At 40.0% G+C, this 15,601-nt stretch overlaps 1 protein-coding gene across 2 annotated transcripts in view; it reads left to right on the top strand.

The window, feature by feature from the left end:
- stau2 (staufen double-stranded RNA binding protein 2) overlaps nucleotides 1-15,601 on the top strand; it is a 101,599-nt gene that overhangs the window by 1,693 nt on the left and 84,305 nt on the right. For both annotated transcript variants that reach the window (XM_080488937.1, XM_080488936.1), the window contains exons 2-5: nucleotides 2,229-2,436; nucleotides 2,778-2,908; nucleotides 3,033-3,192; nucleotides 5,678-5,813. In XM_080488937.1, coding sequence (XP_080345063.1) covers nucleotides 2,238-2,436; nucleotides 2,778-2,908; nucleotides 3,033-3,192; nucleotides 5,678-5,813 — 626 coding nt within the window. In that variant the 5' untranslated portion in view covers nucleotides 2,229-2,237. The remainder of the gene's footprint in view (nucleotides 1-2,228; nucleotides 2,437-2,777; nucleotides 2,909-3,032; nucleotides 3,193-5,677; nucleotides 5,814-15,601) is intronic.

The raw sequence follows: 15,601 nt of genomic DNA, 5'->3' as shown, positions 1-15,601 counted from the left end.
GAAATAGCCAAACAAGTCCTGCGTTTTTCAAGGCAGACTATAATGCAATGTTGACATCAGAATTTATGATTGGTTCTCTAGTTGTACTTTTTTGCATCTATGCTTCCAGGTAAAACTATGAATTACAATTTTTTTTTATTCTCTTGTTTCCCAATAAGATTTTATAAAATCTGAATGTGATCAGCCCCTGGGCTGGACATTGGACATGCAGGTTGAGGAGTTCAGCTTTAGCATCTTTAGCAACCCTTAGCTCTTACCTCTGTGAGGCCCGAAAGGAATTTCCCTCATTTCCTTTCAACTGCTCTGAAATAAAAACTCCAAATGACATTTTGGCAAGATGTTTGGATACAGTTTGTGGTTTATTTTTAATTAAATCCTTCCATTATCTATTCCATCTTTCTGTATTGCTGATGCATAACACATGGATGCATATTACATTACTTATGTTTCTTAACTGCATGCAGTGACCTATAGGTAATTGCATTCAAATAAATATTGCATGCATGCCTAAAAGATGAAACCTAAATTCTGGCTGCTTTATGAGTAATTTCAGTAGGGATCAGGTTCGATTGCATGACATTAAGAAAAAAGAAAAAAAAAAGGTTCTGAGACTAAATTGAATTGCATTTAGTGAGTTGGAAATGTGTGGGTTCGACCTGAGATGACATTAGGATAATATTCTAAGAACAAGTCAATTAATAATAACTGTACGTAAAACAGTGCCAGGCTGGTAAGAGAGGAGATGAAGGAGAGCGTTTTCTTGAATGTCAGCATTGCACATGAGCTGTCAGAAGTGTTGTGGGTCTTTCTTAATGAAACTGCTTACTCAACACTCTCATTATGATTTCACAAAAAATCCCCCTTGTTTATATGATTTTATGTTTGGTAATGTCAAACGACACATGAGATAAGAAGTGGGAGTGAGGTTTCACACTGGTCGTGGTGACCATTGGAGATGTATGGACAGTAACATATTAATAAAGGCTGTGTCATGTGAGTGACGCCACAAACCCACAAGTTTATGTTCTTGTCTATAAAGCTGAATTTATTTTTCTTTCTGAGGGCCGTTGGGTTCACACCGGTGTTAAATGTTAACCTTCCTGCTCTTATAACCTCATTTGAGTCACAAGTAAGAGAAGATCTGACTTCTATTATGTGTGAATGCAACTATCACCGGATTCCTCCTTTTTTCTGTGGAGCTTGGCAGCAGGAGCAAATCGCCTTCAAATAAAGCCTCATTGTCTGGGTGAATTGGCTGCCAGTGGATCAGAATGTGAGATAGGCCCAGTGTTGCTCAGTTTGAAGTCTGTCCTCCAGAATTTGTATACAGAAATGTAACAGTGAAGAACTTTGAATAGTGCAAAATGTAATGTATGTGGATTTATATGCTCATATGCATGTGCTTTAAAAAAAAAAAAAAAAAAAAAAAAAAAAGCATTCTGCTAAAATTATGGTTTATTACATTTTTCAATGTGTAGAACTGTATGTTTCCTCCCTACGTCAAAAGAGGCAGCTACTACCAAAGAGTTAGCGAGATAAGTTGGGGTAAAGTTTCTGTGTTTTTGGCCTTGCTTCAGCAGATAATGGAATAGTGGAATATTCAGTTAACCTAACCAAGTTAACTTCACTCTCTTAGTTGGGGAAAAAATGGCGACAGTGAAAGACAACATGCAACATTCAACTTAACTGTCATCAAAACAGTAGATACATTACCAAAAAAGTACAAAGTCTGTCTTCCATACTGTGTTGTCTAGTTCCCAGCTGACTACAGCAAAGATGGAGTAAAAGTACACAGGACTGAGCACAATAACTACTATAGCCACCGTGTTGCCCACAAACAAAACTTTGACTTGATGAATAAAAAAATAAAAATGGCAGTGTCATTAGCGACTTTGAAAAAGATTAATGTACATTCATCATCAGGCCTCACTTGCCAAAAGCTTGTGTTGCTGTAGTGACATAGACTCAACACTCATCTAGTGTCCTGTAGTATTATTGCATGCTAATATCAGTAAACATTCAAGCAAAACATTTTTGAGATCCAAAAACTGACGGCTATTCTTCACAGTCTTCAGTCAGCTGGGATCAGTTCCTGTGTCCTGTGACCCAGAAATAGACCAAGCAGTAAAGAAGATGAAAAATGTGACATACTGAACTTTAAATACCATGACCAACACCTATAATGGCTAGAGCGTTTCCCTTTTCACACATTTTTCTTTGGGTTTCAGGAATAGAGCATGGCTCAAGTGAAAGTACAGACCTCAGCGCCCCTGGCTGGTCCTGGCCTCTCCCCCGGAGTTCCCCCGACGGCCATGGCCAGCCCAGGAACCCTGGGTCTGCAGCCCTCCGTCAATGGCACAGGCCCGGCCCCCACACCCGCCTGCCCTGCTCCTGCAGTCGGATATGGGGACGCCCCTGTGTCTGCCTCTCCACCAGGTAGACCACCGTAGAACCGTCTCTGTGCAACAAGCAGGAATTTGTGTTTTGCTTTGCATGTTGTGAAGGTAGTTAACAAGATTTAATACTTGTGGTTTTATTGAAGCTGTAAATAAGATGCAGTGTTTTAGTGTTATTGGCAATGTAGAGTTGTGCTCAAGATAAATTCCTCCATCTTCTGCTCTCCTTCAGTACCATTCATAATATATGAATATCTCATGGCCTGTCACTCAATAAAACTCTATAATTCACCATGTTAAGACGCTATAATTATTAATGCATGCAGGTCTAACCCCGGTTAAGCCACAGCAATGCTCATTATATGCTGTGCTCTGTTATAGGCCCACCCCAGGAGAACATGGCAAACCCTAAAGAGAAAACTCCAATGTGTTTGGTGAATGAGTTAGCCCGTTTCAATAGGATCCAACCACAGTACAAGCTCCTCAATGAGAGAGGCCCAGCACACGCTAAGGTAAGCTCGTTTTACACTGTTTCCTGAATTATTATCGAAAAATCCATCCTGCCATATGGGCTGTAGATGGAAAACTGTCTTTGCTGTGGGGTAAAGTCCTCCCCCCTGGGTATCTCTGTTCCAGATCTTCACAGTGCAGCTGACTCTTGGGGAGCAGATGTGGGAGGCCGAGGGCACCAGCATTAAAAAGGCCCAGCACTCCACAGCTGCCAAAGCCCTGGCTGAGAGTGTCCTTCCCAGGCCGGCGCCCCGCTCTCCGAAAGTTGACGTCAACAGCAATCCAGGTAAGGCGACTTCACAGACACCCGATTGAACTTTTCACGCAAATCTGTGTTCGTAAAGAATTAGCTAAATTTGGAGCTTATTTTTAAAGATTTTCATGCATTATTCATCTCAGCTGCAGTGACATTTAATGATTCATACTTTAATACAAAAACGTTAATATTAATCTTTAGCTCAACGTTCTTACACCCTCCCAGTTCACCACTGTTGTTTCAGATTCTCTCTTAATGGTGCACGTCATTTTCTTATGATCCAGGAAGCCTGCCTAAATTACTTGAGTGCTGAGCCTCAGATGAAATGCTTGTAATTTGACACCGGCATCATTGTTTTCCATACTGTACTTTTAGGAATGAATAGAGCTCTGAATTCTGAAGTTTTCTTTAAATTAGTTTTACAATAACACACGTTTGGTACAGAGTATTTGCACCATTGTAAATATGTGCAAGTTGAAGCTTCTTTGTTGCCTTTTTTTTCTTTTCATTTCCAATCAAAAATGTAGAGAAAATACCAATATCCTAAAGTACAAATACTTATCTTGGTTGAATAAAGATTATGTATTTAAAATGCTGTGTCAGACCAGACTGTAGCTGCCAGGCAACATCAGGTCGGAATAAAAAGGCTTTCGTCAAGCTCACACATTTCTTCGGTGTTTCCTCCCGTTGATCATTCGGTATAATTGTTTACAGATCCTGTTCTCACGAATATCCCAACAACTTTGAACAGTATGAATATGAAGTTTGCTTTTTGCTTTTGTGCTCAATGTGAATGCCCTGAGTCATGTTTGATGTAAGAGGCGGGGATACAATTAGTAGTTTTTTGGTTGTGTGTTTTTGTCCATTTTAATTGCATACATAAGAGGACAAAATTTTGAAATCGCGTTTCAATCTAATGCAGCTCAGCCTGACACCAGTCGCATAAAGTCCAATGTGAGCGTATGAACTGTGCAGAGAAAGGACCGTTCTGTGTGAGCTGCACCAATTGAAGGGGAATTAAACAAGCTTTTCTGTGGTTTAGGATTTATTGCAAAGACGCTCTGAGACATTAATAAATCATCCATCAAGTACAATTGTTGTGACTTTTGTGTTTTGTTTGATATAGTTTGATTAATAAAACAAGTGTATCAAGTGAAGTAGGCATATCATGTTCAGTTTGTAACTATATGAGTCAGGTTAAAGAAATGCAGTTTTTGAACTGTAAAAATAACAACTCAAATGAAAAAGACAGCATTCTAACCAAAGGAAACATTCAGCGTGACAAACTCTCGTATTAACTATTTAATCAGACAACCTATATGATAAGGTATATGTGAAGAACTCCATGCTTTATAGTGATCGAAGTTTAACCGGCTTAAAACTTTCCATTACGTTGTTATAGTTTAATGCAATCACCTAATCAGACTTGTTGACCCAGCTTTATAACCCAAAGAAAGTGTATCCATGCTGACAATGTACCGTATTATATTGCTCAGTGATTCGCAAATGTTTTGTAGTGTAACACTTGAGAAAACTTTAAGCTTTCTTTGATTACTACCATCATGACCATTTCAAAACATAGAGATTGTTGTACTTTTTAAAATCGCTGCTTTAACCCAAGAGATGTTAAACTCATTTCCGTCCCTGACCCACACACACAGACCAGTGGTAGCATTTTTTCACTTTGAATGAAATTTTCTGACCAACTCTGAATGTATCCCTTTGTTTTTTGTTCAAATTTAGACTTGACATTTAATTGAATATTTGATTATTCTGTATCTCTAATATAGATATGTACTATTTATACTTTATGCAATTTTAACAATGCCTCCTTGTGCAAAATACTGGGAAATTTATAAATCAATCTCATCCATTCACAGGATGTTGCAGCCTCCAGCAGACACGCTATAACATCTCACTTGTGGTATACTTATTATCACAAAGTAAGAAACATGGGCGTGCGTCATAATATCGTCATGTAATTGATTCAACTTTTCACTATTTTGAATTGTTTTTTTGTTTTTTTTAATCTTCTGGCAGCGCTCTCAAACCACAAAATGACTTCAAATTAGCCACGTCCTCAAATAAACCTCTCGAGACCCTCTTAGTAACACTAACACTAACTGTGTTTTTACCTCTGACAAAAGTTGTCGTACTGCTGCTGCCTCTGGTGGTGTTCTAGTAGTAGTGAAACTCAGAGCCAGCTCCTAATGAGATTAAAAAAGTAATCTCATAGATTATATCACATCAGCAGGGAGCTGTGGGATTAGTAGTAAGGCAGGTAAGAATGATGGACAAATTTTGTCTGGATGTATTCACCTTCATTTTCTCGTGATTTATGTTATCAAAGTGACAGCTTATCTTTTCAACTGTGTTGTTTTGGATCCCTTTAGGGGGTATGTCAATGACTTCTGATATGTTTAAGCTCAATTTTATATATTTCACGTCTTAGAACATACCTGGTCCTGTTTTCTCCCGTTCTTAATGTTTTTCTCTGCGTGTCCTAATCACACAGGCAGTATAACACCTACAGTGGAGCTGAATGGTCTGGCCATGAAAAGAGGGGAACCAGCTATCTACAGGCCTTTGGATCCCAAGCCCATGCCCAACTACAGAGCCAATTACAACTTCAGAGGGATGTTTAACCAAAGGTGAGCTCACCAAACTCAATTATATAACTCTCATTGTTTTCTATGAGTTGGGATGATTCCTGATGGCACAATAAAAAAACATCCGGGACGGATGTGTCCGAGCCGTTGAAGGTAGCTTTTCTGACCAAGCTTGAATGTTCGTACTGGAGAAACTCTGGCTACAAATGCAGGTTGTGCAGGTTTCGACCCCAGACTGAAATGTTCAAAACAACAATCCAAATGCTGAGTTGTGTACAGGCAGTGGTTCCGTTTGTGATTTCCTGGCCTGGACCAAGTTTGGACGAAACGTAGTGTTTCCTTCTCACTCATTCTGACATTTTTAACACTGGACGTAAAAATGTGACCGTCCTCCGTTCTTTCAGACTGATCGAATCGCAGAATTGTTTGATTGTGAGCGTCCTGAGACCGACTATTCAAGTCAGTTAGATCTTTGTATTTCGTGTGCAGGTTTACAAACGGGCTGCACTAATGCAGTATTCATCCCAGGATTCATTTTAACTCAACCAAATGTGAAAAGTGTGAGCACATCCTGACCTGAAAAAAAAAAACACATTTATTTTGAATGTTTTGCATTTTCTTCGTACCATAGCTGCCTCTGGATATACTCATGAGTCACATTTTTTATTTTTTCCCACTTCCGCATTCATTCCATGTGTATGAAAACCTTCTTTTTTTTTAATTTTGGCAAATCTAAAATTCAGAGGAGATGATCTTTGACGGACATCCAGGTAATTATGAAGCTGATTTTTGTATATTTTATATGTTCTCAAATAGCTTTGATCTTGCTGTTTCACCCGTGTCACACAGGGCTCTCCACTCCCATATATTTTCTAAACCGATGAACGCGGTGCCCGCGCTGGTTCCCTTTTCAATCAGTCTCTGTCAACCTTTTTTTTTTTTGTGTGTGTTTTTTTTTATCTTTTGCTGAGGCTATCCAAACCATTTCCAAACAATTTCTCCATCAATGTGTCACAATAGTGCAGTGAACGACGCCCCTCTTTTGACATAATGACATCCAATAAGAACTGTGGCAGAAAATCAAGTTTACATAGAAAGGCCCCAAGTGGTGACTATGAGGTGAAAGTATTAACCATCACATTACTGTGCAACCCAACAGACACACCATCTGTGCTTATTTTATATTTGTGAAGGTTTATCCCACAGCAGGGATGTGAAAACTATTTTAAATGATAATGACATAAAATAAAATATGTAGGGTGGGGCAAGTATATGTCACATATACTTCTAGTTAATGAAAGCAAGTAGTAACAGGAAGACAAATTATGCTTGGTAATTGCTGGGAGAGCGATTAAAAATGGGTCACGGTCCACACAGTAGTCCTGGAGTGAGAACCTGACTCAAATAGTTATCGTTGGGGTGTCTCTCAATCGTAAGGTTGCAGGTTCGATCCCCCAATATATCGAATTGTCCTTGTGCAAGACATCGAACCCCAAGCTGCTACCAATGGATGGATTGAGCACTTTGATGACAGCTGTCTATTTTAGTGTGTGAGTGCAAATGTGAATGGATGAACGTGACTAATAATGTAAAGCACCTTAGGGACTGTGAAGTCAGTCGAAAAAACAAACTGCATTTTAGTGTAATTACCTTCTGATCATAATATTTTATGGTGTTCCCTGGATAAAAAAATACAATGGTGATATAAATCCAGAGGCCTGGTTAAATAAAACTATTTGTGCTCCTGTGAACTCAGTTTTTCTGAATTTCATTGATAAAAACACAACTCCTCCAGGATCGTTTGATAATCTTTGGAGTCCTTTCCACTTGACGTCTTGAAGCCCTCCAGATGGCAGTGTTTCATCATTTTGAAAGTCCTACAGCAGAGCTCTGCAAAGGTGACTGAGCACCCATTTTGAAGCCTTTAGGTTGAGATGTGAAAACTTGTGGATTTATGCCTTGTAATCTTGCAGTTTCAGTACCAAGGTTTTATTGTTTGGGCATGATTTCAGACAGCAGAGTTGCTTGTGTGCCTGTTTAGCTTCAACATAAAGTTTGGCTCATTAAGGTATCGTGATGGTGAAAGTGTGTAAATTCTTTTCAAAATGTGGCTCAGTACTCAGGAATGGTCAGTGTTGCAGGTTGCAGCGTGGGATGAATGAGTCTAGTCAGCAGACAGTCTAGCATCTGGCTCACATCTTCTACTATTTGATCCATGCAGGAACAAACGGGGGGTGAAAGATAAATGTCTTTGGGGTAAAGGAGAAAATCTGTTTTCCAGCATCTGTCTGTCAATGTCATATGTCACAGTGATGAGTTTCTAAGAGACAGGCCCTATCTGTTCCTCATGCTCTGTTTTGTTTTCCTTTACCACTCTGTAGGTGAGACAGAAGACAGGGTGTGTGTGTGTGTGTGTGTGTGGGGGGGGGGGGGGGGGGGGGGGGGTGCAGAGTCTTTGAGGATGTGAGTGAAAAGACACTTAAAAGACATATCTTATTCCAAGGTCACTTATGTTTTCACGAGGTTGCTTTCTTTCGGTGTAGTCGAGCCCTTGATGGATGAAAGAGAGACCTTTTGAATATTAATTCTTTTAATCAGATGTCTGACTATGTGGCAGAGTGACAGGCCATATTCACAATCCGTCACCTAAATGATGCTGCAGGGAAACGAAGGTTTCCATATGCCCATGTCCTTACCTATTATGATGAATAAGAGTGATCCAGAGTCATGTTGATGGAAAATCTCACCATTAAAAGGGCAGCCTGGCTCTGATCCATCAGCGCTCTAATCACCTCCAAGACCAGTATTGATTCATTCAGAAAGTGCCCTGATGAGGAAATACAGCGGTAATATGAAACGAGCATTTATCAGCGTCTTAATGAATCTTATTTATTGCCAAGGACCTGTGCATAATTCCTTACCACCTAAGACCATGTTTAAATCAGCGCTTCATCACTGTTAGACGTTAGACTGCAGACGTGGCCGTGCCATTGTTCATGCTCCTCGAACAATGTGTTCAGCTCATTCATTCAGTCACCAAACTGCTCTGAAACATGTGGAAATGTGCTCCAAATGGTTACTAAATATGATCACTGACTCTGGAAAATATTTGGGTTATCAAGAAATCTGGTTACATCAACCGTTTTCACAGACAATCCCCAAACTCCCGTGTTATCGTTGGAACACCTGATTCCAGTGAGTCATACTGGGCTCCTCGGGTTTATCCACGGCGCTCCCAGCTCTCCTCCTGCTGCTCTCATCTCACGGGGGTGGGGGTGCCTGCATCCTGGATTCTGTCAGCGTTGGAATTTGGATAGGACTTTCCCTGTTTGAGCAAAGCCACCCACCGACTCCCAGCCCTCATTTGATTATGACGGTAACATTTTGTCAGCTGGACGGACAGTGGGCTGAAAGACCGTGGGTGCGTAGCTCTGTGACATTTCCTCCTGTGATGATGTTCCGATACCAAACTGACCATTAAATCCTTTTTCAGTAGGAATCGGATTAGAAGAAATGGTCGCCTGTGCCCAGTGTGGAAATTCATTACAACAGGTGACTAATGGAGTGCTTGTTCTCTGTTCCATTATCACATTGTAGATTCGGTTTTGCTTATAATTCGAAACCCACGTGGAAACATTACCTAACCCTGCAGATCCCCGAGCTCTATGGAGCATTAATGTGGCTTCTAGCTTATTGTTGTGACGTGAAGGACGATAACGCTTCATGCATCATCGCTCTTATTGACTTTGTGTCCGACTGAAACAAGCAGCTTTTTTGGAGAAGTGCGAATGTTCTCACAGTGGAAAGTCACCGTGAACAGGCTGCAGTCCATCTCAATGTCAATACACAGAGAGAGAGACATACAAATACACACACATATTGAGTGCATATAGGACAGGAGTCTGTAACCTTTAATAAAAAAGGGCCACTTTTCAAGAAAAATAAGTTTATCACAGTTGTCACACATTGTTGTACTTCCCAATGCAAAAAATGCAACTTATGTTGCATTTATCAAATTTCAAAAATACATTTAAAATGGTGATTTTATGACATTTTAGGTGTTCAGCCCTTTTCTAGTTTATATTTGCTGGAAGGGGCTTTCTTAGACATTTTGAAGCTGCTTTTAGCAATTTCCAGTTGTTTTTTTAATGCAATTTGAATTGTTTTACCTTTTTTCTGTTAGCAGTTTTAAGTAGTTTCAGCTGATTTACATTTTTACTTCTATCATTCCTTTGTTTTCTGCAGCTGTTTCAACATAACTATTTTTGTTTCTCTCCACGCATCGCACATACAATTAAACCAGCATCCACACTGGTGAAGGCAAATACATCTGTCGGTGAATGAAACTGTTTAATACTGATTTGGATTTATTCATGGTTACTGTATCAAGAACAGAATTTGTAAACTCAACATTTATCACTTGAACTGAAAATTAAGAAAAATATTCTTTATTTGGAAACCAATTTTATGAACGCTCCAGCGAGAGACTTCAGCGCCTCAGGTTGCAGACCCCTGACATAAGTATTCCCATTTGTAGCTTGCCAAAGCTGAAAAAAGAAGAAAGTCCTTACTTGGGTTCGGTTTGGTTTTGTCATGGGAATTTCCTAGTAAAAAACCCCAGGGAGACAGAATACACTGGAAACGGACTGAGAGCGATTTGAAAAAGCTTAAGACAATTTTATTACATTATTCTTGCAAGAAGAGACAGAGTTACAGTACAACCTTTGCATGATTGTCAAGGAGTTTGTCTAACTCTGGAGTCAGACAGCGCCTTCCTAAAGGCTGAATTGTTTTGAGTCTGCATTGAAGGACACCAGAAGTAGCACAGAAATTCCACGAGTGCTGACACGGGTCATCTTTAAACACAGACTGCAAAATTACACATCATTCTTTATAAGACAAAACAAGATTTCTCTAACAGGTTTATTGCTGTGGTGACATTTGTCCCACAGTATTATTTTGACACTAGTTGTGTGTTTGAATAGAAGCAACACAATTGCGCGCCGGGTTATTCTGAAGGGATAATTAGCAGGTGAAAATGTACAAACTGTCTATAAGATATATATACAAGTGAAAAACAGAAGACATCCGTTCATTTTGCAGGTGTTTTATGATAGACTACAAGATGTCGGTGTCTTCTATAGTCTCCTCTTGTCTGTGCCATGTTCACACTTCGACTTAACTTCAATCATACTACACTGGAGGACTTTTGAAACCATACCAAGATCTACTTTTCAAACCTACCAGGTCCACTGGCAATGGCAGCATTCACATGTCAACAGATGGACTTCACTCACGCAGCAATGAAAGCAGACCAAGCATGAGTGTGGACACAACTAACGGTGATTTAGGGACACCAATGAGACTTACGTGGTCTTCTGTAGGCTGTCGGAAGGGACAACGTACTGGTATAAACAGACACAGACACACAGGAATTGCATTGAGTCTCCAAACAGAAAAGGTACCGGAGGAATGTGAACGTGATTGGGCTCAGATGCTTCGACTGCAGCTTTAAGCAGCATGGCTCATTTTCACGCAAATGTGACAGCGCAATAATATATTAGTCTTGTTTTGCCATCTGGTGGTTGAAGGCCATTAATGCAGCCTTAAAACCAAGTTTGCTTGTTAAATGAATGATGTTCTACATTAAAACTATCTTCAAAAGCTGATAAACCCGAAGAATTAGGGAGAAACTTGCATCCCAGACATTCTAGTTAAACGTTGTCTTAGTCACTGACTCTGTGGCACTTCAGTGCTTATTTAGTAGCCCAATTGCGTGATCTCCCCACATGTTTTGACATTGCTATTACCACAGGCATTTCATGAGCTGTTCTCACCGTGGAGAGCTGTATATACCGCATCAGAGACGACTGCACGCATGACAACCTAAAAATCTTTCTTATAATTAATTTATACCGGTTTAATCCTGCTTATGTAACTACAGTATTTTAGGATGGAAAACACCCACAAAAAAACTGTCAATAATGAGGAAATGATTAATAATTAAATCCCAAATGCTCATCTTTCCATCAATCTCTGAATTAATGTGGCTCAGACCATGACTGTTGATTGAGGCACACGGGGAGTTAAAGGCATTATAGCTGTCTTACAGACTTGCCCTGTAGCTATATAGCCATGCCCTTATAAAACGTCAATGACATCTTTGCTTATATGAGGAGTGTGTGTGTGTGTGTGTGTGTGTGTGTGTGTGTGTGTGTGTGTGTGTGTGTGTGTGTGTGTGTGTGTGTGTGTGTGTGTGTGTGTGTGTGTGTGTGTGTGTGTGTGTGTGTGTGTGTGTGTGTGTGTGTGTGTGTGTGTGTGTGTGTGTGTGTGTGTGTTGGATGGCAAGATTTATCCTTGAGAACTGAATACCCTTCTCTTGCCTTAAGGAAGGCAGCATAACGTCTGGCAGCAGCACCGACACAAAGAAGAGACACACAGGTGTACTTTGTCATCTACATCTCTAATTGGGCCAACCTGCCCACTGAAAAGGCAACTTTGCCCATGAGCACTTTTCTATATTCAACATTTCCTCTCATCTCTTCTTATGTGGAGGTGTCAGATGTCCTCTGAGGTCTCGTCCGACCGAATCGGGACACTGTGTGCTTTTTTTCTTTATCAGTTCAAGCATTTCACACTCATGTTTCTTCTTATCTGTCTCCTCATCTGAAACCAAATGGAGTTCACAAGGACATATGTTTAGAAACATTATAATTGAATAGTTTTCTCTTCACAATAAGTGAAGAATGCATTCTGACATCCATTTTCTTAGATAATATCTGAATTACCATGGATATCACGCCAGAAACAAAGATTTTATGTCCTAATTGTATAAATGGGTGTAAACACATAAAACTGTTTTATTGAAGAGGGTGGAGGACCGCAATGCAGGTCCCTCCTAAACAAATGCCCCGGGGAGATTTATGCTCAACAGACCCAGTGACACAGAAGTCTGGTCCGTCCTTTGATCTCCTCTGAGTGGAGTTTCATGTTTGCGAATCTCTTTTCGCCTCGGTGGGTCGAATTTAAAAATGGACCCGAGTTACATCAGCAGATGCACCTTTCGTAATGCTGTCCGTTTGGCAGTCAGATGATTTGATGGGCCTCTGCACAAGTACGTATATTTTCACACAAACACGCCACTCAAGTCCCTTCCCAGGAAATTGGTCACATCTTGTGCAGCTGTTGTTAAAGTGATTGGTCCTACGTGATGCGCAGCATCACCGCTTCACAGTAAACGACTGTCGAGAGAATGGGTTGGTGTGTCTGGCTGTTATTAGAGAGTCCTTTTTTTTTTCCCCCCCGGGCAGTAGACACCAGCGCTGCGTGACGCGCATCATAACATCTGCACCCATTGTTGGCGAGGATCATCACGGGTTGATGCACATTAACTCGTTAGGACACACCGCTGTCCTACTTTCCAGTGTTTATGTGCGGTAACTTTGCAGGACGACTGCCATTTCAGAAAAGGCCCTTCTTAACACGTGATGTCGAGCATTGGTCTTGAGCGGCCAGCTCGAGGGCCCAGTCTGGCCAAGGGGATTACGCTGGAAAGTGTAAAAAATACAAAGAACATATTGAGCTGTTTGCAATATAAATCAATGGTGATCACGCCCATGATATTTACTTGGCATACAAAGATTGTGTTAGTTGTGCTTCAAAAGTACCAGAAATGTACTGACATTAAGTTTTCATATTTAGACATTTAGACCCCGAGATGATCCAATTGAAAGTCAATCTACTCCTTTATGTATGTTCTGTGTGTGTACTAAAGCACTGCACCAAATCCTGACCTGTTACTCTGACCGGATGCAAACAGTTAAATCGAAACTCAAATAAATAAATAAATAATAATCAATAAACCACCCATAATTGTTCGGTGAAACTGCTTAACGCCTAAATATGTTTGATGCTAAATACCCAGACCGATACGGACGAGATCTGTACGTCGTCCGTGTTCATTTTTCAGTGTGATTTGTTACATTTCTTTGGAACTTACAGATGCATAGCAAATTCAGAAATACAACTTGTGACCTTTGGGGGCAGAGTTGAGCAGCGTAGCTCATGTGACGCGAAAGGAATGAAGAAAACGACAGAAATTGCATTTCCTTCTCGGACACAAGAACAAATGCTTGTTGTAGCAGTTTTTAACTTGTTTCATGGACCTTTGGATTAGAAATGTTCTTTTGTAAAATCAACCATGTGCACTTCCCTCTGCTGGATGTATTGATTAACATCCACAATAATGTACAGGATGCAGGATGTATATGATTTTTTTACTTTAATAAAGCATTTTGGGCCTTTAGTCGAACTACATCCACAGCTCAACAGAGGAGCAGCAGAGATCAGTAATGCAGCAGAGAATGCATGAAAACATTCAAACAGAGAAACACTGTTATAGAATTCAGATGATTGGACTGATTCATCAAATAAAACTTAAAGATTAATCACTTTTGCTTACAACACAATTCCAAGACTAAAACCAGGCTACTTACGGAGAACATGGTCCTTGGATAGTCCAATATCTTTTGCCGTAAAAATCATTGTTGAAATGATAATTTTTTTTTTTTTTTTTTGCATATGCAAATGCATATGTTTCTGGTAAAATTGAAACACGTTCAGATTCTGCAAACAGGTGTAGACCTTTTTAATCCTGTACTTGTAACTCTTAGCAGTACAACAAGCTATTTGAAGGTTAACTTTTCAAATTGGTCTGTATGTGGCTGCTGAACTAACTGCACCTCTTACTTTCTTCTCCTTACCTTCTTCACATTCCTCTGTGGTAAAACAAACCTTTACTCGTACCGTGTATTGATTTGTGACATCTTCAGTACTTTAAGGAAACAGCACCAAGGAGACATAATCACATTTTTGTCATTTTCAAGGTGTTCATAGGTGTACCTCTGTCATTTTCTGTAAGTCAGTGTTTATTGAAAAAAAAAAAAAGACATGGCAGTCAATCTTTAAGAATATAGACATTTTAAAAGAAAACAGACAACAACAAAATTGTGTTAAAGTCTCTTAAAGTGGCAGACTGAACTGGCTTTTAGGGACTTCAGTTCTTGTAAAAAGAGCACAGGTTCCAATTTCTGGAAAAACAAAGATTTTAATCACATTTTGACCTCTGTTCCCATCGCAATCACTCCGCTGAGGTTGGAGGAGTCACTGGAAGATGTTACAAGTATAATAGCATCACGAAGTGCACTACTAATTTATGCTTTGTTTACTTTGCAATAAATCAAGCGCACAGCTGACAGAGAGCTGGAATATGCTTTTGAGACCTGTCATCTCGCATAGTTTTTTTTAGATTTTCTTCAGAGCAGGGGAAGTCAAAACAAAGTTTATTTTGTGAAGCGATGCTGCATTTCTTCTTTGGTGGTCCTACCATTTAAGAACTTGCAAGGAAAATGTGGAATCAGAGCAACCGATATGGGTTTATGATTATGCACCGTAATGCTTGAGAAATCCCCTTTTTAGGCCAAACGCTCCCATTTTTGAGCATATTTAGTTGGGAGGGAAGATGGAAATTAGCTTGCATATTTAAGTGAACGTGTGTATTGATGCGCCCTGCAAGAGAGGAGGAAAATAGAAATGAAGTGAGTGATCAGCACCATGTTATTTCTTCATAAACAAACCAGGTAGCCTGGTGACAAATCATGAAATTGGTTATTCTGAAGTTACTTTGCTGTCAACGAGTTATCGGCCTTTCTCTGCTGCATCACTGATCTCTTGGCTCAGGTCTCAGATCTACATGTCGCGAGATCTCTGCTCCTCTTACTAGAACAATGTGATCAGCAGCAAATAAATCAGGGAAAGTTAGGCAACGGACT

The sequence above is a fragment of the Lipophrys pholis genome, assembly GCF_963383615.2.
Source record: "Lipophrys pholis genome assembly, chromosome: 20".
Lineage (NCBI taxonomy): Eukaryota > Metazoa > Chordata > Actinopteri > Blenniiformes > Blenniidae > Lipophrys > Lipophrys pholis.
Note: the sequence above shows the minus strand (reverse complement) of the source record. Positions and strands in the feature narration are given on the sequence as shown.